The sequence below is a fragment of the Triturus cristatus genome, chromosome 3_2, assembly GCF_964204655.1.
Source record: "Triturus cristatus chromosome 3_2, aTriCri1.1, whole genome shotgun sequence".
Classification (NCBI taxonomy): domain Eukaryota; kingdom Metazoa; phylum Chordata; class Amphibia; order Caudata; family Salamandridae; genus Triturus; species Triturus cristatus.
The window spans coordinates 836,929,168-836,951,720 of record NC_140584.1 but is presented as its reverse complement, the minus strand read 5'-3'; the positions used below and the strand labels follow the sequence as shown (position 1 = coordinate 836,951,720).

General features: G+C 49.0%; 1 protein-coding gene across 2 annotated transcripts in view; it reads right to left on the bottom strand.

The window, feature by feature from the left end:
- Positions 1–22,553, bottom strand: part of DPH1 (diphthamide biosynthesis 1) — a 1,777,158-nt gene that overhangs the window by 305,099 nt on the left and 1,449,506 nt on the right. For both annotated transcript variants that reach the window (XM_085649080.1, XM_085649081.1), the window contains 2 exons: positions 10,915–10,983; positions 8,003–8,159 (listed from right to left, as the gene is read on the bottom strand). In XM_085649080.1, the coding sequence (XP_085505206.1) occupies positions 8,003–8,159; positions 10,915–10,983 (226 nt within the window). The remainder of the gene's footprint in view (positions 1–8,002; positions 8,160–10,914; positions 10,984–22,553) is intronic.

Here is a 22,553-nt window from a genome sequence, read left to right as displayed (position 1 = left end):
ACCACTGATGTACATCCCGACGTGCAGCATCCCCTGCTGCTCACTGAAAGACCACACATCTCTACAGCCCTCTATTGCACTTCAGTCCTGAGTGTAAGGCATGCTTCTCGCCTCACTATGTGAAGCAAACTCACCTCTCTCACTCCTGAAACACAGAAACACAATGCTCGGCGGATACACTCGTGCCTGCCCAGCCGCCAGAGTTGTGCCACATCTGATGGAAAGATGTGTCCTTCATAGCTCTTTTGCCATGACCTGGTAAGGGGACTGACCCTTCCAGTGTTTGCCAGGTCCAGACGTGGCTAGCTGCTCTAGTCTGGTTTTTCTTTGCATTCTGCATCTTTTAGTTTTGTTTATCCCATTCTAAAACTAGGAGGTCTTGTCCCATAATGCCAAAAAAAGTATTTGCTGAATAGTCTCTCTTGACACACAATGGTGAATAGTGCAGTGGCGTGGACTGGCATACAGTGGAATGCAGTGGTATAGAGTAGATTGTTTCAGAGTACAGTGAAGTGATACAGTGTGGAGTGCACTGGCACAGAGTAGAATGGTGTAGAGTGTAATGGCGCATAATGAAGTGGTGTAGAGTGCAGTGGTGCAAAGTAGATTAGAGTGGAGTACAGTGGATTCGCATAGAGTGCAGGGACGTAGTGTGGAATGATGCAGAGTAGAGTGGCGTAGAGTGCAGTGGCGTACAGCAGTGCAGTGTGTAGTTGCCTAGAGTGCAATGGCATAGAGCGCAGTGTTGCAGAGTACAATGGCGTAGAGTGCAGTAGTGCAGAATAGAGTGGTGTAGAGTTCAGTGACATAGAGCGCAGTGTTGCAGAGTGATATAGAGAGCAGTGGTGCAGAGTACAGTGGCATACAGTTGAGTGGCATAGAGTGCAGTAGAATGGTGTTGAGTGCAGTGGTGCAGAGTAGATTTTGTCAGAGTAGAGAAGTGGCGTGGAGTGGTGTAGAGTGGCGTGCAGTTGCATAGAGTAGAGTGGCGTAGAGTGTAATGGAAAAGAGTAAAGTGGTATACAGTGCAGGGGTGCAGAGTGCACTGGAGTGGAGTGCAATGGACTGGCAAAGAGTGCAGAGGCATAGAGTGGAGTGGTACAGGGTAGAGTTAAGGGGCGTAGGGTGGTGCAGAGCAGAGTGCAGTGGCGTAGAGTGGAGTATGCACGGTGTGGTAGCATACTGCAGTTACAGACAACACATTTTCAATTGAAATGACCATTACATTTGCACAGACATACAGTTCTACTAATAGAACTATACTGTGCACCAACAATAATGTGTGGAAATAGCATCAAGTAGTGTATTGATTTGTTTTCATCATAAAGTATTTGTTTCCAGCACACTTCAGAATTATCAAAAAATGTGTTTTGTGTATTCTTTCATAATTCTGATTTATTCTGAAATACTTGCACAGTTCATTTAAATGTTGTGTGCTAGAAAAAAAACTTTCCTACCCCCAGTATCCAGCAAGATTGTCACATAAAGCCCTTCATTTTGAAATCAGAGAAATAAAAGTAAACACCAAGCTCCCTCAGAAGACAGAGCCTGACATTTGACCCATGTCTTTGAATGCACAGCAAATGTGACACGATAAGACCAAGAATTATAGAGGTGTTCACAGAAAAAAACACTTGTGGAAGAACACAAGTGTAGGTAGTGTGAAAAGGCTTTACTCCTTGGGAGGGACGAAGTCACGCTGGACAGTCTAAAACAAATAAAGCCTGCAAGCAGAAAGCCAGAAAATGTAAGTTACAAACCACAAAGCCAATGGTAAGCAAAAGGTGGAATGCATTCCCAGGACGCTTTCCGAATGTCTCCAAGATGTCTTTTGCAAACTGTAGGCTTTAACCTAAAGAGTGAGGTCCGGCATGTCCCTTGTGGCTGTGGGATGCCTGGAGAGAAAGAAGCTAACGGCCTGAAAACAATCCAGGATGCCCCTTGTGCCTGTGGGTCTCTTCAGGCTCACATCCAGGTTCCTGGGGGACTGAGATACAGTAATTGTGTGAATGCTCAAGGCCCAGTTGGAGCTTTGATTGTTGAATTGCTGAAGGCCCAAGAGGGGCTGTATCTGCGGAAATACTGCTGCTGCGCTTTTGTTACAGGGGGGCGATATTGCAGCACTACTGCAAAACTGGTCCCCAGTAACAAAAACAGACCCCACTGGTCCAAAACCAGGCCCCACACTTTCAGCCCGATATTGCAGCAATGCTGCAAAACCTGCCCCCAGTTACAACAGCATTTGCAATGCAATAGGTCTTGCATTTGTGAGAGTTTAAGCTATTGGCATTGTAAATGACAATGCATTTTATTTATCTGTGTTGATAATTAACACATAAAAAAAGGCATTGTCATTTACAATGCCAAAAGCTCAAACTCTTGTAAATGCGAGACCTATTTAATTTCAAAGAAGCGGCCGCCATTGTCCCGGGCTGCTTGGGAAGTGAAAGTGCGCATGGCGCGCTGAAAAGTGCAGGAAAGCATGTCGTGCCTGCATTAGGAGAAACTAATTAATGAAAATAGTGCTTACAAACATACAGTGTAACAACAGAAGTAAAAGGGCCAGTCCTCATGGGAGGTTACAAATGAAGACAAGGCGGTACTAAGGCAGGACTAACAAGCCTATTAACGAATCAGAAGCCAGCATTTACAAAGGTCAATGACACAAGCCAATGACAAATATGGGCGGAGAGTGGGAGGAGTTTCAAGTCAATACTTGAATACAGCATTTCTCGCAGAGCAGCGCATGCGCTGCCCAGGCTTGACCTAAAAACGGCCCCACCGGTCCAAAACAAGCCTTCACCCTTCCGGCCCATTGGGAAAATGCCTGGTGCCCGCCACAGCCAGTCCGACTCAGGCCCTACTGCTGATAAGTCTTACAGTTCATAAAACCTGCATTTGAGGTAGTACAGTTCATTCAGACATGCACAATATTGAATAAACTCCCAAAGAAAACCAGATCTATCCAGAATCACTTGAATTTCAGAAGAGATATAGGGTCCTGTCTCTTCCTAGAATTTAAAGCTCGGCTACCTCTAAAGGTACAGCCCTAACTGGGTGATATATGTTACTTGCGCTGCTAAACTCACACGTCTACGCTTTCCACCATAAATGCGTAAAACGTGATCAAACGCCACGGCGTCGAGCTTGGAGCACTCTCTGGGCATCACACACGCGCCACCACCAAGACTTGATGGCACAGCGACCATCACCTCACCTGAGAACCTCAGAAGAGGAAGCCCGATTCCTCTTCTGCAAGGCGCTTCAGGGGCCCGACAAGAGGTATGATGACATGCTATAGAATCGATACAACACAGTGCAATGCTGCAGTTCAAAAGTTTGCATGAGGCGCCTCGGTGCTGCCTCCTGAACCCTTGACTACCCACCCCCTTGCTGATGACATTTGGTTTCAACAGACATGCACCTTTACCTCGGGCAGGGATCGCCCTCCACCCTTTTCAACACCGCGTGAAAGAGAAAAGCGAAGCGTATTTGCCGCAAAGATGACGACTGAATGGACGCAACGAAGTCAGCAGCATTACTTATCACAACATTATGACACAGTGCCAATCCGAACCCTGCAGTGTGAGGCTCATCCCTCCTGGAATCTCAAGGACAGCCAATAAGTGCATAGCGTCAAGAGGCTTCTCGCTTCAAAGTGGGCGCTAACTGAACGATCTCATTTTCTGGGAAGGCGAGAGTAGCAACTGCGCGTGCCCATACGCCCAGCCCCTATAATAAGAAACTATTCAAGTTCATTTAATTAAAAAAAATCAAGAAAATAAAAATAGCCGGTTATTAATTGCCAGGCTGGGTTGGAAGTAAGCGAGGGCTTGGAGTGCCAGGGAGGTGCGGGTGTAATGGGCGACCGCCCCTGCCATCTCGCGGCAGCGACACGGCGCCTGCCGCTAATTGCCAGGGCGCGAGGCGGGCGATCAATGGGCAGACACCGCCGCCGTGGCACCTCATTAACGGAGAGTCGAGAGGACAGCTAATGCAATTTACAAAAAGAGGCACTTTTCCGGCGGGTGCCCCCTCCCCGGCCTCCATGCGTGACGGCGGCGAGGAAGATGATGGCGGTGATTAATTTTATAAGTTTTAATGAATGGCTTGGAGAGGCCTGACCCCTCCGGGGTGAGCGCGGCGCTGCGGGGACCACAGACGCACAGCAGCGAGGAGATTAATAAGAAAACACCCTCTATTTCCATCACACAGACATCCTGGGTGTCATTAGAAGAAAAATTGCCCTGGTTTTTAATTTTGGACCTGGCTAGTGTCATCCACAAACGCAGAGTTTCTTTAATTGTCTGCGTCTATCCACTGTTTGCCTACTGGAGAGGCCCGTCCGAAGGAACCCCTGGCGCACAACCAGGCTCTACTCTCCTGGGCTACATCCGAAGCCAGTGCAAGGTCCCAGCCGTAGGAGTGTGACAACACGGGGTGGGGGTGCAGAGACAGCCTGCAGCGCCTGTCTCTGACCACAGGGGGTGCTGCCCTTGTACGAGCTGGATGACTGAACTTTACAGCACCTGCTGCTTCGGAATCAATCTAATGGGGAGGGGGGATATACGGGTGTAGAAACTGGATGTCTGAACTTAGTAAATCCCGCAGTTCCATACCCTTCCTGCAGATGGTACTGAAAGCGGAAATGCAGCAGGTTTTTTTTGGGGGGGGGGTAGGGGAAGGGGGGTGGAAACGTACCTCTTTCTCATTCTAGGGCGACAGCAATTGTTTCTTCTCTTCTAGATAGCACACTCCTTCCTCGTTTTGGAGTTGGCAATATCATTTTATTCAGTTTTGAGCGGGCAGTGCCCCTTTCCCTGTTTTGTGTGGGCAGCATCCACTTTTCTCATTTCGGGGGGAAGAGGGGGGGGGGGGCAGCATCTCTAATTTTTTCTTTGGCAGTGCACTGCTTTACTCATTTCAGGGGGAAGTCATCAATTCTTTTTACTATGGATATGACATTTCCATAACTTTCTTTGTGGGCAGTTTTGATCCTTTGCCAATTGGGGACCCAGCACCAATTTTACTTTGTTTCAGGTGGTGGCACCACTCTATCATTGAAGGTAGGCCAGGTCATTTCTTCCTGGTTATCTGGATTCCTCTTCCTCACTTCGGGTGGACCGTACCCCATCCTGCACCTTTCTGGTAATGAATGAACAAAACTCCAGTGCTCTCAGTTGCAGCAGCACTTTCCTTTTCTCAGAGAGCTCCCGCTTGCAATATTTTACACCTTTAGATTTGTACTCCAATACTAGCTGCCTTGCTGTATCCAACAGCACACATGGCACTTCCGGGGTGCCACCATTCTGAGGTATAATGCTCCGAGCACTCCAACTTCCATTGTCCAGTGAGTGGCTTCCCTGGCTAATAATGGGCGACACTCCAAGTAAATCCGGGGTGGCCATCTCTGAATTTAAGCTTTTCCCTTACACTGCAGTGACAGTATGAATGTGCAACATGAAGTCTCTGCATGCCTGAGACTCTGGTTCCAAGCCCAGGTGGAGGAGAGGATGTTTTCCGACTCTTCAAGGTCATCCCATCACTCATGTCCTATGTTGCAGCTCAGGTTACCATGGGCTCAGACAAACCATGTTCTCTGGGTTTCCCTCACATCCTGCTTCCTACCGGAGTTGTTGAGCATTTAAGCTTTTAGAACTGAATGCAAAAACTGCCCTCAGCCCAGCCAGCTCTACCACTAACCAGTTTTACATGGCCCAAAGTATCATAACAGCCTGTAACAGCTCGCTCTGTTCCCTATGGACTCCAGCCAAGATCTTCAAAACAAAATGACTTCTGATTGGTGTTGGGATCTTGCCTCACTCCCTCTGAAACTAACCAGAAACTGGACCTCTGGGGTGCCCTGGGTGACTTGTGCGTTAGTGCACTTTCGAACGTGGAACAGACTCTGCCTGAATAAAATGTCAGGTTGCTTAGCTTAGCATGGAGCGAAAGAAGCACTTCTGCACTCTCAGGAGAAAGCCAATAGTCTAGTGTAGTCTGTCTCAGAGGCTGGGACCACGCCCGAGCCAGGAATAAGTGCTGACGAAAGAAAAGAACCAGCAGCTATCAAAGAAGGCATCTATAACAAAAACAAAAGAAACGGTTATCTTGTCTGCAGTACTCACCTTGCCTGATGACCTAGTTTACATCTCAGGAGAAACACCCCAATCTCTGCCATAGCCCCACATTCTTGGGGGTGGAAGGATGTCATGTAACAAACACCTTAGGACTCTTTGGCTCATGAACTGGGTAAAAATGTTTGGGTTCTTTACACCCCCTCGCTCCTGGGGCCTTCAAACATGCCTAGGAGGCAGCCTCAAGACTGGAGTAACCCACTGGGGAAATATTTTTGGACTGTGACAAATTGCTCCTAGAATACAGAGCTTTGACATTTCTGGGGTGGGCCTGAAAAAAAGACACAATCCCCACTCTCCCGTGGCACTGGAAGATTGTGACTACATCTAGTTCATGCAAAATATGTTCCAGTGAAGATCCTGTTCCACAGGAGCACCAATAAAGAGGCAACCACTGGTTGTGTGTTTTGTGCATCTGGTCTTTGAGATGCCACTGTCATTCCAACCATGAAACGGGAGCCTAGAGAGGAATAAGGACACTAAAGGATCATGGAACAAATTAGCCTAGTCACTGTTGTGGGAAATGGCCAACCTCCTGCCTGCTCCAATTTCCCCAGGTGTGGACACAACGGGTCTTCATCCCTTTTTCCCCATAGGCAGGAGCTTAACCAGCTGAACTATTATCTAAACAGACATGTAATGATGTGCTAGACAGGGCTGGTATCGTTTGCTACTTTGTATCCTACACTAACAGGAACTCTAAAGTCCTGACCCTTTGAGAACTGCTCAGAAAACGAGATACAGTGTTTCAATCTCAATGTATGGGTTTGTACTTTCAGCCAAGTGTCTATTTATGAACATAAAACAGGAATGCATATCAATGGAATGCACACAACTATTCAGGAACAGAGCAACAACTTCAAAGAAAATTAGCAAACAAAAAAGGAACTGAGGAAAAAAGAAGATAAAAAAGAATCAAAAAAAGAAAAAGGGAAATAGTGATTTGGCAAATGGTTGCACGAATTCCACACAAAGTTGGATTTGAAATTTCTTGCTGATGCAACTGAATTTTCTTTAGTGTCTTGTTTGGTGCTGAGTGCCAGATCTAAAAGGCTACTCGGATCTGGTTAGCAACTGAGCATTGCTTTCAGTTTCTTATTATGAAGTGGCTAAGCTTCCCTAAGAGAGCATGGCATCCTTATCATATTTTGTTTACGCTACTGTCCCAAAAGGTTATTCATTATTGGCTTGGGTACACTAATTCCCGACCTCTTGTCTTGTAACCATAATATCCTTTTCCTAATGTGAATATAAACTCAACAAGGAGCGTAAAAAGGATTAGAGCTTCCAAGCGATAGTCACAGCTTGGACAGCAAGGAGATGTCAGCTGTTTTGGAACTGATGAAAAAGTTACTTGCCTTCAGCAATTATCTTTCTGGTAAATAATCTACATGCAGATTCCTCCCCTTTTTCTAGTATGCCCAGATGCCACACTGGATTCGGAAACTTTGTAACAGCTCTCCTGCACACTTAAGTGGCGTCGGTTCCAACTTGAAGTCAGTCACATCACCCTAACCAAATAGTGTCACCCGGCACCCTCACATCAGTAACTTATTCATTAGTTTGACAGTGAAAATGGGAGCCGCCTTTTTACTCCGATGCTTCTGGTGACCCTTCAGAATGGGGAGGTGGTCAGGCCCTGTGAGGAACCAGTTGGTACACAGGGAACCACTAGAAAGGTAGTTACCGAAAGAAAGCTACCTTATTTCTAACTTGCTGGGTCAGTCAGCTAGAGTGTGGTACCCTTTCTGTCTCTGGACAGAAATCAAGCTCTTTTTATTATCTGTTTGTCAGGGATTAAATAATGAATTTCCATGCAGCTATACATATCCAGATCCCTGCTTTAATACTTGCAAAAAACTTACTTCCATAATCTGCGGAGAACCCTGACGTCCAAGCGTGCCGAGGATGAGGCCCCATGTCTTGGCAGTGGTGGCAGCAGCGATGGCATCCTTCCGTGCACCGCGCATGGCCTCATGGTCGTAATACTCGCGGGAGAACACTTTGCTGTAAGGATCGTACCTGCAAGAGATATGCAAAAGCAGCATTAATGTTTCAGGCTTACTCCTCCCCTGATCAATACTACTGGGAGGCCCAAGATTCTTGATCCAAGAGGCCCCTCAGCATGCTCTGGTCCTGGACCCGACGGTGACTCATCAGGGATCCTGGGGCCCTGATTCAAATATACTCTATACTCTACAGGGGCAATTCATAATACCCCACCAATAAAACATTCAGGGCTAAGTCAGGGATCCTATTCTGGATCACGTGAGGTCAAAAAGAGAAAAGGGATTTCAGTCCTTGGGAGACTCCTTAGCCGCGCTGGTTCGCCAGGCACAAGAGATTTTTCAGGGAACACGTGGCCCAGGAGGTTCTTCAGGGAGTGAAAGATTGAAGGCCAGAAGAGTCTCAGCATCAGGGGTCCAGGAAGGTCCTCTGATGCTCCTGAATCCTGAGGCCCTGACTGCCTCGCTTGGAGCTAGGGATCCTGGGGCCTAGGAGACTCTTTGGGGCACCAAGGACCCAGATGTAAGACGAAGACTGACAGCTGCAGTGTCCCTGACGTTTGTGAGATTTTTAGAGATGGGGAGGGAGCATACTGCTATGCATTTTAGTCGTCTAACAGGCCAAGATAAGGGTTAGATAGTGTACTGTTCGAGGGTAGGATCTCCCGGTCAAGACTGGAGGCAGATGGGCCACACGTAGGGGTTGGAGTTCCCTCCTGGGCACAAATGCTGCACATGGACATAGTGTGGCATTTGGGATACCTCTTCAAAATAAACGGGAGTGCATGCACTGCAGTGTAGAGAATCAAACCCCATCTCTAGCAACATTTGAGATTTTGTCTGGGGGTGGCGAGGGATAATACAGAGATCTAGGAGGCTGCCTCCTGGCAGGGCAAGCTACACATATTGTATAGCCTTCGGTGGACCTCTCCTGGGTTGGATTCGGTGCTTTGAATGCCCTCGTGTAGTCACGCCCTTAGTGAATGCACTATTATTATTTGCTATGATGAGTACAGGCACTTCTCAGAACGGGTTCGATACTGCACCAGGCTCTCCCCGGCTCGAGTGCATTACTGTGGATGACAGTACCAGCGCCCCTCAGTAGGACGTAGGACAGTGGGTACCTGGAAGGGCTGCAAATAACACAGTGTGGACATTAGTTTAAGGCTGCACATATTGTCGAGTTTACAAAACAACGCACCGGAGAGTTTATATAGGGTCCGTTTTTTCACGCTGCCAGTTTTTTTTTTTTTTTTGCATTGCTTCCCAAATGTAAAAATCTGTTGCATCCATTCCTGCATCCCCGTCATTTATGGAGAAGCCTCTGATTTGTGGGCTACTCTGATGAGGAGCGAATTTTAATCAAGTTTCAGGCGAGCAGCAGGAAGTCTTCCAGCGCTATAAAGCTGCCGCGCCTGCCGCCTCAGCTCGGTAACAAATGGCCTACTAAGAGATGCAGGTATTGGGCGGGCCGGCGCGAGGGCGTAAAGGGCCTCGTGCCCTCCTCATCACGGTTTAATGGCGCTGCGCGAAGCGCTAGGCGGCTTAATGGCGCAGGCGGCTCCTGTCAAAATGTTTACCCGCGTCTGTCGCCAGCGGCCCGCCTGCTCGTCTGCCGCTCACTGACCACAGTGCGAGGGGGCGCGAGGTGAGGCCCTCTGCTGGCCGCTAGCTCGGGACGCGTCATCACAGGGTGAGGCGCTACTTCCTGGAAAGAAGGGTTTAGGTGGCATAAAGGGCGGGGGAGCACCTTGGAGTGAGTAGGACATGGTAGGGCGCACATTGGGGATAAGTGGCACACGAGGTGAGGTGGCAGTTCTTTTGGGAAGAGGGCACATGGGTGGCGGTGGGCTGGGGCACCGGGTATAATGGCGGATAAGGGCTGCATGAACTAAGGTGCACTACTGAGTGAGGTACTCTACGTTGGAAGGTCAGGCTCACTGGAAACGCAACAATGGCGGAACAAATTATGCAGCATGGTAGCGTTATTGGATCACACTCTGTGGCAGTATTAATTCACTATGCGATTATATTAACACACATTAATACTGTCTGAGCAAACTTTTCCCTTCATCTTGACCAGTAGGATAATGGAATTCAACGAAAAGACAACCAATTGGCCATTACAAAGTATCTAGGATGTGGTCCGTCGGCTGCGCTTCCGCCTCTGGTGCAAGAAACCAGGGTTCGAGCCTCGAGGTCGCGTCCACATCCTGTGATTCTGGGCAAATCACTTAATCTCCCCGTGCCTGAATGTGTAATGTAAATATGGTGCTATGTAAAGCGCTCCAATACCTTCGGGTCGCGTTCGCGCTATATAAATATGCAAAAAAAAAAAATCCATCTTTCCGGCACAGCGTGAGGTGTTTTCATTAACTTTTGATCAGTTTGAGGCTGACACAATATTTTATTGTACTGTGAAAATTATGAAGCAAATGGTAGATTGTGTAGCAAGTGTGGTAAATCCTTAATCATGTGGGAAACGCGGCAGCCACAGAAGCTGACAGTGGCCCTACGGGGTTTCGGGGCACGAGGGTCGGCAGTGGACAGTGGTGAGGTGCTTTTTGGAGTTAAATGAAGCACCGAATAACCTGGGCATTGAATGGGCTGCTGCATGGCAGGAATTGCCACATGGGGTTGGCTGACGTGTGATCAATATTCTGACTGGAGTAAAGAGCTCAATGAGGCTAGAAAGAATTGCATGCTCTTTGGAGCACGGTGGCACATGCAGGGAAGGGTCATGGGAAGAGGCGTGGGAGAGGGTACCATACCTGTAAGCATCCGTGGCAGGGTTTGCAATCATGATAGATTCCAGGTGGAAGCGTCCATCTCCCAGGTATCTGTACAGAAAGAGAGAGATGGTTACGGTATAGAAACTGAGAGATATCTTCGCAGCCTAAATCATACCTAGTGACCCACAGAGCTCAGGTTTACGTCACAGCAGTCTCGAGTCAATGTTTTATGCTTCAAGAGGTTCATAAAACTAGAAAAACAGAGGTTGGTCAAAAATATCTATACGAAGTTCCGAAAGGCATCTCAATGTGTAATGAGCTTCATAAATGGAAGAGGTGTGGCGCCGCGGCCAGGGCGACTGACTCCGGAATCTGGGGATGACGGCTCGATCCCCGGCGCCGGCAGCAGATTAGCCCAGCATCATGTGACTCTGAGCAATAGCTTGCTTAATCTTCCCGACGGCCCCCAGCGCCTAGAGACCCTTACGGGTGATTGTTCGCGCTTTACAAATGTGGATTATTATAAATAGACATCATTATTGGGTCACGGGTGAGAAGTAAAGGCTCTTGGGTCCCTCAGTATATCCAAGCAGCCATGAGCGCCTTTAACTATTCCTGAGTACACCTGAGCCTCGCTGAGCAACATGGAGAACCATCCAGTATTCTAGAGAAACCATGAGTAGGTCTGAACATTCCACATAATCCCTGTCCATCTGGAACAAAGCCCGGCACCCCTGAGCATAAAATGCATCTGCAAACACTTCTTAGGCTCTCTGAATATCTCCCAGCATCTATTAAGAGCTTCAAGTATTCTTGAGTAACCCAGGCAGCTTTGTGCATGCCTGAGAATAAAAGTAAATTCAGTCAAGCTGATGTATGTGAATTAATGGGAAACGAAAACTGAGAAAACACATTGATGGAAATACAATCATGGAAAAAACTTATTTTAAGGACAAACAATTTAAAGGAAATAGAAATAAATAAAAAACTATAGAAACATTTTTGAAGGAAATAACATTTTAAAGTGATACAATTGAATCAAAAACGTACATAAAAACAGAAGAACTGGGTCCCCTGCTCTACATGCCACTGGAATCCAGCTATCCTGGCTGAAGAGGGGTGAAACCCCGAAACCGGTCCTAGGATGCTTGGTTCCAGTCCAGGGAGGACTGATCTTAACCATAACTTGCAGATTTCAGTGGTTCTCAGCTTTTATTTGCAACCAGACTTTAACTGTGATTTTTAGATGAATTTCAGAGGTTTTTTAAAACATACATTAAAGTGTTATAACAATGCCAACCAACAAATAACATACTTTGGGTTATAGATAAATTGTGAGAAAGGATCTGTGTGAATTTTGCAAAAAACCAACAAAGCAAACTATTTTTCAAGATTAATCGCTACTACATCTTATAAAAGAACTATGCAAAAGTTAATTTAGAAAAAAGGCATTTCTTGAATTAGTTTCTGTACAATGGTAAATGCCATTTATCTTGCAAATTTCTATTATATAGTTTAAGTGAAATGGTTTCTCGGTAATAGTATTCCATGAAATTGTTTTTCTATGAAATCACGCGCAACTCTGCCAAGCATCATTGAACATCACTGGGCAGCTCCAAGAGTCCCTCATTATTCTATGCATACCTAATCCACAAGCAGCTCTGTGATGCCTCAGACACATACCTGTGAGTACTACTGGGCCTCCCTAAGCATCTGCAATCGTCTCTGAACAACCACATTGGTCAGTGGAATCTATGATCATTTGCAATGCTCTCTGAGCACCCACAAAGGCCCATCAGAACCCATGAGCACGCCACAAGCATCTCTGAGCAAGTACTGCGGTCCATAGGGAAATCGTAAGCCTCCAAAGGCATCTCAGAGCACCCACGGTGGGCCATGGGAACCCATGAGCATTCACAAGCATCTCTGAGCACCCACAGTGGTCCATGGGAATCCGTGAGCATTCACAAGCATCGCTGCCCACCACCAGTGGGCAATGGGAGTTTGTGCACATGCAAAACCATCTCTGAGCACCCACAGCGGTCAAGGGTACCCCATGAGCATTAAAAGTATGTTAGAGAGGGACTCCATGAGTCTCCACAAGCATCTCTGAACACCCACAGTGGTCCAGGAGACTCAAGAGCATTCACAAGTACCTCTGAGCACCAGGCGCGCAACACGCATAGGGCTAAAAGGGCTCCCCCCAGCTGTCGTTTGTCTCAGCCCGGGCTGCTGCAGCTTGAGCTGCTGTGGGCTGGACAGGGCAGTGTCTGCAGTCTTATCTCTGGCACATCAGGGGTTTTCACAGGCCTTTTAAGATCATTTGCATGATTTTGTAAACTGGTTACCGAGGCTTAGTTATTTTTTCTGGTTCCAATACCCCCTGGGCCTCCACTCTGCCTATTCCTTACATTTGTATTTTACATTTACTGCTGTAGGGTGAGAATGCATTTCATGAAAAGGAATTTAAAGTAGGGTTGCCAAACGAAAAATATCAGCCATGTGTTGTTTAAAGATCCTGCAAAGACCTCACACTAAATAGAATTATAAATAAAAAAGTATGTATTCATTTGTACTGTGACTTTTCTGTCTTTGTTCCCTTAAATTATCGGTCATGGATCATTCAGGCAGCCCTATAACACAATTAAAAGAGCTTTCTATTCATATTTGCTGTTTGAAGTACGCACAGATAAGGGCTGAAAATACGGCTTTAGGTGACTGTTTATTTTTGTACCGTCTGGGACATCAAAATAATGAGGTGGCAACTCTAGTCATAAGACTGGCAGTTTGTTGCAGGATCAGCCCATTATTTATTTCCTCCACTCTCGATCCCTGATTAATGCTATAATAGCAATAGTTTAACTTATATCTGAAACCCTACGCCAGTGTCAATAACATGCTGAGTTACATCAAGTGTCTAAGAATACACCATGCATTCAGACAACTCACTCCTCATTCTCGCCTTTAACTTTCATGCCCAACCTGCACTCATAATGATCACTATGTACTCACACTGATCACCATGCACTCACACCGTTCACCCACTCACCATGCACTTGTGCTGTTCACCCTGTACCGCACCCTGCAGTCACACGAGCGCACTACTCACCCTGCACTCATGTGACACTTCACTCACCTGTCACCCTCACTGCTCAATCTGTAATCTCACTCAAACAGGCCCATCACTAACCATGCATTCATTCGTCCCACTCTGCACTTACATCTGCACCCAAATTCACATGGTCACCTCACTCACCCTGCAGTCACTCCTCTTACCCTACTCTCACACTGTCGCATGGCTCACTGTGCACTCACATGGGCACTCCTGCCATGAGAACCTGTGAGCACGCACAAGCACCTGCACACCCACGGTGGACCATGAGAACCTGTGAGGATGCACAAGCATCCCTGCACACCCACAGTGGGCCACGAGAATCAGTGAGCACGCACAAGCATCCCTGCACACCCACGGTGGGACATGAGAACCTGTGAGCACGCACAAGCATCTCTGCACACCCACGGTGGGCCATGAGAACCTGTGAGCACACACAAGCATCTCTGCACACCCACGGTGGGCCAAGAGAACCAGTGAGCACGCTCAAGCATCCCTGCACACCAACGGTGGGCCATAAGAACCTATGAGCACGCACAAGCATCTCTGCACACCCACGGTGGGCCACGAGAATCTATGAGCATTCACAAGCATCCCTGCACACCCATGGTAGGCCATGAGAACCAGTGAACATTCACAAGCATCCCTGCACACCCACGGTAGGCCGTGAGCACGCACAAGCATCCCTGCACACCCACGGTGGGCCATGAGAACCTGTGAGCAAGCACAAGCATCTCTGCATACCCACGGTGGGCCATGAGAATCTATGAGCATTCACAAGCATCCCTGCACACCCACGGTAGGCCATGAGAACCTGTGAGCATGCACACGCATCCCTGCACACCCACGGTGGACCATGAGAACCAGTGAGCATGCACAAGCATCTCTGCACAACCACGGTGGACCATGAGAACCTGTGAGCATGCACAAGCATCTCTGCACACCCACGGTGGGCCACGAGAATCAGTGTCATGCACAAGCATCTCTGCACACCCACGGGGGCCCATGAGAACCTGTGAGCACGCACAAGCATCCCTGCACACCCACGGTAGGACATGAGAACCTGTGAGCACGCACACGTATCCCTGCACACCCACGGTGGACCATGAGAACCTGTGAGCACGCACAAGCATCTCTGCACAACCACAGTGGACCATGAGAACCTGTGAGCATGGACAAGCATCTCTGCACACCCACGGCGGACCACGAGAATCTATGAGCACGCACAAGCATCTCTGCACACCCACGGTGGGCCATGAGAATCTGTGAGAACACACATACATCCCTGCACACCCATGGTAGGCCGTGAGAACCAGTGAGCACGCACAAGCATCCCTGCACACCCACGGTGGGCCATGAGAACCAGTGAGCACGCACAAGCTTCCCTGCACACCCACGGTGGGCCATGAGAACCTGTGAGCATGCACAAGCATCTCTGCACACCCACGTTGGGCCATGAGAATCTGTGAACACACACACATCCCTGCACACCCACGGTAGGCCGTGAGAACCAGTGAGCACGCACAAGCATCCCTGCACACCCACGGTGGGCCATGAGAACCAGTGAGCACGCACAAGCATCCCTGCACACCCACGGTGGGCCATGAGAAGCTGTTAGCATGCACAAGCATCTCTGCACACCCACGGTGGACCATGAGAACCTGTGAGCATGCACAAGCATCTCTGCACACCCACGGTGGGCCATGAAAACCTGTGAGCACGCACAAGCATCTCTGCACACCGACGGTGGGCCACGAGAATCAGTGTCATGCACAAGCATCTCTGCACACCCACAGTGGACCATGAGAACCTGTGAGCACGCACAAGCATCCCTGCACACCCACGGTGGGCCATGAGAATCTGTGAGAACACACACATATCCCTGCACACCCATGGTGGGCCATGAGAACCAGTGAGCATGCACAAGCATCTCTGCACACCCACGGTGGGCCATGAGAATCTGTGAGAACACAGATACATCCCTGCACACCCACGGTAGGCCGTGAGAACCAGTGGGCACGCACAAGCATCCCTGCACACCCACGGTGGGCCATGAAAACCAGTGAGCACGCACAAGCATCCCTGCTCACCCACGGTGGGCCATGAGAACCTGTGAGCATGCACAAGCATCTCTGCACACCCACGTTGGGCCATGAGAATCTGTAAGAACACACACACATCCCTGCACACCCACAGTAGGCCGTGAGAACCAGTGAGCACGCACAAGCATCCCTGCACACCCACGATGGGCCATGAGAACCTGTGAGCACGCACAAGCATCCCGGCACACCCACGGTAGGCCATGAGAACCTGTGAGAACGCACAAGCATCCCTGCACACCCACAGTAGGCCGTGAGAACCAGTGAGCATGCACAAGCATCCCTGCACACCCACGGTGGGCCATGAGAAGCTGTTAGCATGCACAAGCATCTCTGCACACCCACGGTGGACCATGAGAACCTGTGAGCATGCACAAGCATCTCTGCACACCGACGGTGGGCCATGAGAACCTGTGAGCACGCACAAGCATCTCTGCACACCCACAGTGGACCATGAGAACCAGTGAGCATTCACCAGCATCCCTGCACACCCACGGCGGACCATGAGAACCTGTGAGCATTCACAAGCATCCCTGCACACCCACAGTGGACCATGAGAACCTGTGAGCATTCACAAGCATCCCTGCACACCCACGGCGGACCATGAGAACCTGTGAGCATTCACAAGCATCCCTGCACACCCACGGCGGACCATGAGACCCTGTGAGCATTCACAAGCATCCCTGCACACCCACGGTGGACCATGAGAACCTGTGAGCATTCACAAGCATCCCTGCACACCCACGGTGGACCATGAGAACCTGTGAGCATTCACAAGCATCCCTGCACACCCACGGCGGACGATGAGAACCTGTGGGAATTCACAAGCATCCCTGCACACCCACGGCGGACCATGAGAACCTGTGAGCATTCACAAGCATCCCTGCACACCCACGGCGGACCATGAGAACCTGTGAGCATTCACAAGCATCCCTGCACACCCACGGTGGACCATGAGAACCAGTGAGCATGCACAAGCATCTCTGCACACCCACGGTGGGCCACGAGAACCTGTGAGCATTCACAAGCATCCCTGCACACCCACGGCGGACCATGAGAACCTGTGAGCATTCACAAGCATCCCTGCACACCCACGGTGGACCATGAGAACCTGTGAGCATTCACAAGCATCTCTGCACACCCACAGTGGGCCATGAGAAGCTGTTAGCATGCACAAGCATCCCTGCACACCCACGGCGGACGATGAGAACCTGTGGGAATTCACAAGCATCCCTGCACACCCACGGCGGACCATGAGAACCTGTGAGCATTCACAAGCATCCTATTTCATTAGGAGCATCGCTGAGGAATCCCGAAAAATCCTCATCACCGCTGCGCATCCTCAGAATCCATGTCCATCTCCGAGGATCTCTGGAATACAGAACGCTGCCGAGCCCCCCAAGTTTTCATGAGCAGCAGGGGTCACTGACCACCCTTGCTGTGTACATTGCCTGGAACCCCTGACATCCACTTGTGAGATCATCTTAGTCAAAGATTGCCTCGCCTCAAACAATGTACAACCGCTGAATCAATTAATGCTGTATTAATGAGCGGTATGCCCCAGCCCCTCAGACAGGTGACACCCTCCTCCGTCTGTCAGGTATCCCCACTCTCACACAGGTGGGCTCTTCTCGGGGTATCCCTCCATTTCAGGGGGTACATTGACATCTGACGTCTGGCTGCTGTCACGGATGACATTTCCTCGTCTTCCCTTCGCGCTCGCGCAGGCACACCAGAATAAATTCCGCGCCTAGCCTGACTCTGGGTCGCCCGTAATTGGACGATGACATTTGGAAAGTTCAACGCTAATTTGTCTGCAAAAATTAGCCAGACACCAAACTAGGGGAACGCAGGGAAGTGAGGAAATGTCACGGCTGGGTGCAGATCCGATCAACGTGCAAAGTGAGTGAAGTGGAGCCTGTCCGAGGGGGATGGGAGGGTGGGGCCTAGAGTTGGTTCAGGAGAAGGGCTGTCAGCTGAGGCCCCACATAGCACAGGAAGAAATGCACGGCCTCTCCTCGACAGACATCATCGGGGTGTCAGCGCGCGACGGCGGTGCCTGCCGGGCCAGGGCTCCCAGTTCACGGAGCAGAGCCCGAGGGAGGCCTCCTGGTGACAGGCCCCGAAGGGGGCAGCCTGGGTGTTTGAGCTGCACCCTCAAGCAGTCGCTCTCCACGAACAGCATTATTGTCCAGAATTCTATCCAGAGGTGCTCAAGCCACCAAACTGATGGGGAGAGCAAATACACAGCAACTACACAGAATACGCCATGGGCCTGGCCTGACCCGCGGAGCCAAAGCAAGAGCCGAGCCACTGAAAGGCCCATGACCTCTGCGGGCATGCCTTGTTCTGCATCTAATTTAAAGAGCACGTTCTGACTCAGTAAAAACCTCCTACGGCTCCTATTGTGTTCATGCCCTACTGCTCACTGTGCTACAGCACTCGACTTCATTAAGAACACAAGCATTGGCAGAGCCAATATATCTGGCCTATACAAGAGCTATTGGCTTTGGCAATGTGGTTTGCCATGTTGTACACTAGTGTGGCTGCTGTTCAGCATGGTTAAACGTTAGTAGGTGGAATGTCCTATAATGGAGTAGGGTAGTAAGGTGTTGTAGACTGGATTTGTTTGAGTAGAGTGGAGTAGAGGGAGTAGAGTGTCAGAGCTGAGAAGAGGGTAGTAGAGTTCAATGGTTCAGTGAGAGAGAGTGTCATAGAGTGCAGTGTCCTAGACTGCAGTGTCATAGAGTGCAGTGTCATAGAGTGGAATGACATAGAATGGAGTGCCGTAAATTGGAGTGGATTGAGGTAGTTGGGTGGCTTGGAGTAGATTGAGGTGGATTGGATTGGGGTAGAGTGAGTTGAAATGAATGGGGTGGATTAGATTGGATGGACTGGCGTGGAATGAAACAGGATGAGGTGGATTGGATTGGGGTGGGGTGGATTGGATTGGGTAGGGTGGGGCGGGGTGGATTGGCTTGAGTGGGGTGGACTGGATTGGGGTGGACTGGATTGAAGTAGGGTGGTTTGGAGTGGGGTGGAGTGGAGGGGTGGATTGGACTTGACTGGAGGGGCAGGAGTGGGGTGGATTGGATTAGAGTGGGGTGGATTGAATTGTGGTGGGCTGGATAGATTGGATTGAGTAGAGTGGACAACTGAACTTGGGTGGGGTGGATTGGATTGGGGTAGGGGTGGGGTGGATTGGATTGGGGTAGAGGTGGGTGGGTTGGAGTGGAGTGGGGTGGACAGGATGGCATGGATTATATTGGAGAGAGGAGGATTGAAATGGGGTGGAGTGGACTTGGTTGAAATGGGGTGGATTGTGGTGGAGAGGGTTGGACTGGAGTGGGGTGGAATGGAGTGAGGTGAATTGGATTTGAGTGGGGTGAACTGGATTGGCGTGGGGTGGATTGGAGTAGAGTAGACTGGATTGAGTGGGATAGATTGAATTAAGGTGGTTTGGGTGGGGTGGAGTGGATTGAGGTAGATTGGGTGGGATGGATTGGGGTGGGGTGGGTGGATGGATTGGGGTGGGGTGGATTGGAGTGGGTGGATTGGAGTGGGTGGGTTTGGATTGGGGTGAGGTGGATTTGATTGCAGTGAGTTGGATTGTTTTGGATTGGAGTGGGGCAGATTGTTTTGGATTGGAGTGGGTTAGATTGTTTTGGATTGAGTGAGGCCGACTGTTTTGGATTGGATTGAGCCAGATGGGGTGGGGCAGATTGTTTTGGATTGGAGTGGGGTATATTGAATTGGGGTGGAGTGGATTGGAGTGGGGTGAGTGGGTTGGAGTGCGTGGGTTGGATTGGAGTGGGTGGGTTGGATTGGGGTGAGGTGGATTTGATTTTAGTGGGGTGGATTAGAGAAGGTTGGATTGAAGTGGGGTGAATTGTTTTGGATCGGAGTTGAGCAGATTGTTTTGGACTAAAGTGGGGCAGATTGTTTTGGATTGAGTGAGGCAGACTGTTTTGGATTGGAGTGGGACAGACTGTATTTGATTGGAGTGGGGTGGATTGGAATGGAGTGGGGTGGATTGGGGAGGGAGTGAAGTGGACTGGATTGGGATAGGGTGGATTGGAGTGGGGTAGATTGGATTGATGTGGGGTAGATTGGATAAGTGTGGGGTCGATTGGATGGAGTGGGTGGATTGAGGTGAGGTCGATTGGAGTGGAGTGGGGCAGATTGTTTTGGATTGAGTGGGGCAGATTTTATTGGTTTGTGTGGGGCAGATTGTTTTGGTGTGTGTGGGGCAGACTCTTTTGGATTGAGTGGGGCAGATTGTTTTGGTTTGTGTGGGGCAGACTTTTGGATTGGGGTGGGGCAGATTGTTTTACATTGTAGTGGGGCAGATTGTTTTGGATTGGAGGGGGTATATTGTTTTGGATTGGAGTGGGGCAGGTTGTTTTGAATTGGAGTGTGGCAGATTGTTTTGGGCTAGAGTGGCACAGATTGTTTTAGAGTGAGGCAGATTGTTTGGGGTGGATAGGATTTTAGGAGGGTGGTTTGGAGTGGGGTGAATTAGAGTGGAGTGGCGGATTGGACAGGACTGGAGGGGCATATTTTTTGGATTGGAGTTCGGCAGACTGGAGTGGTGCAGATTGGTGTGGGGCAGATTGTTATGGATTGGAGCTGATTGGGGTGGGGCAGATTGTTTTGGATGGGAGTGGGGCAGACTAAAGTGGGTCTGATTGTTTTGGATTGGAGTGGGACAGATTGTTTTGGATTGGAGTGGAGTGGATTGGTGATGGAGTGGGGTGGATTGGGGAGGGGATGGAGTGGAATGGATTGGGGAGGGAATAGGGTGGAATGGATTGGGGTGAGGTGGAGTGTGGTGGATTGGGGTAGGGTGAATTGGGATGTAGTGGGTGGGTTGGGATGATGTGGATTGGAGTGGAGTGGGGTGAACTGGAGTGGGGCGGAATGTTTTGGATTGGAGTGGGACAGATTGGAGTGGGGCAGATTGTTTTGGATTGGAGTGGGGCAGACTATTGTAGACTGAAGTATTGCAGATTGAAGTGGGGCAGATTGTTTTAGACTGGAGTGGGGCAGATTGTTTTGGATTGGGCAGATTAGAGTGGGCTGGGTTAGATGGATTGGAGTGTGGTGAAGGAGAGTGGATTGGTATGGGGTGAGTGGTTGGGATTGATGTTGGGTGGACTGTATTCGATTGGTCTGGGGTGGATTGGATAGTGTGTGGGATTTGGTATGGGGTGAGGTGGAGTGGATTGGTGTGGGGCAGATTGGAGTGAGGTGGATTGGCGGGTACTGCATGATTATGTGGTAAAGCATCACTTCAGAAATTACACATAAGAAAGAAACAATTATGCTTTGCAATAAAATAATCCTCATCTTTTGAGAACAGCGCCCATGAGCAAAAACAAAAGAAAACTTGAGGGCAAAGTGAGAAAAGAAGACTTAGCAAAATAAAAGAAAGCTAACCATAGAAAATATATTTTTGCAATTTTGTTTGTCCTGCTGGGCAGTCTTTGCCAGTCACACACCTTCTGTTTGATGGGCACTAGAAGTTAAAAAGAACAAAATAGTACCTCAATCAGGTCGGGAGCAGCGGACGGGCACTGATTAAGTTGAAATAATCAGTCCTTGGTCCCAGTTCCACAGAGAGGAATGGAAATTATGTTAGGCCTGCCTTGACGAATTAAGACCCTGTAAAGAAGAGTGCCATGCAAGCCAACAAATGGTAAGCAATGGGCGGGCTCCAAGCACTTTTATGTATACAACTGTGTCTCGCAAGTGAGACGCATGGGCTAGTGCATGCTATCGCAGGCTCAATCCTAACAAGCAAGACGCATGTATTAGCGCATGCTCTTGCAAGCTTGACACTAACAAGCATTTGCAATGCAATAGGTCTCGCATTTGCGAGAGTTTAAGCTATTGGCACTGTAATGTAAATGACAATGCCTTTTATTTATCTGTTTTGATAATTAACACATAAATAAGAGGCCTTGTCATTTACAATGCCAATATCTCAAACTCATGTAAATGCGAGACCACGGCCGCCATTGTTACAGGCTGCTTGGAAAGTGAAAGCGCCCATGGCACACTGAATGTAGCAGTAAAGCATGGAATGCCTGCAGTAGGAGAAAAGCATTTAAGAAAATAGTGCTTGCAGATAAATAAGACATACCGTGCAACAACAGAAGTAAAAGGGCCAGTCCTCATGGGAGGTTACAAATGAGGACAAGGCAGTACTAAGGAGGGAATAACAAGCCTATTAACGAATCAGTAGCTAGCATTTACAAAGGACAATGAAAACACACCAATGTAAAATAGGGGCGGAGAGTTGGCGGGGCTTTAAGTCCATACTCTAATACAGCATGCCTCGCAGAGCAGCTCATGCGATGCACAGGCTGAACCTAAAAAGTGTTTTCTTTTATCAAGCTTCATAATGAAAGGGGAAGAGAGGGCACAGAATGTGGTTTGTTAGTGAATTGTCTTTTAACTGGGCA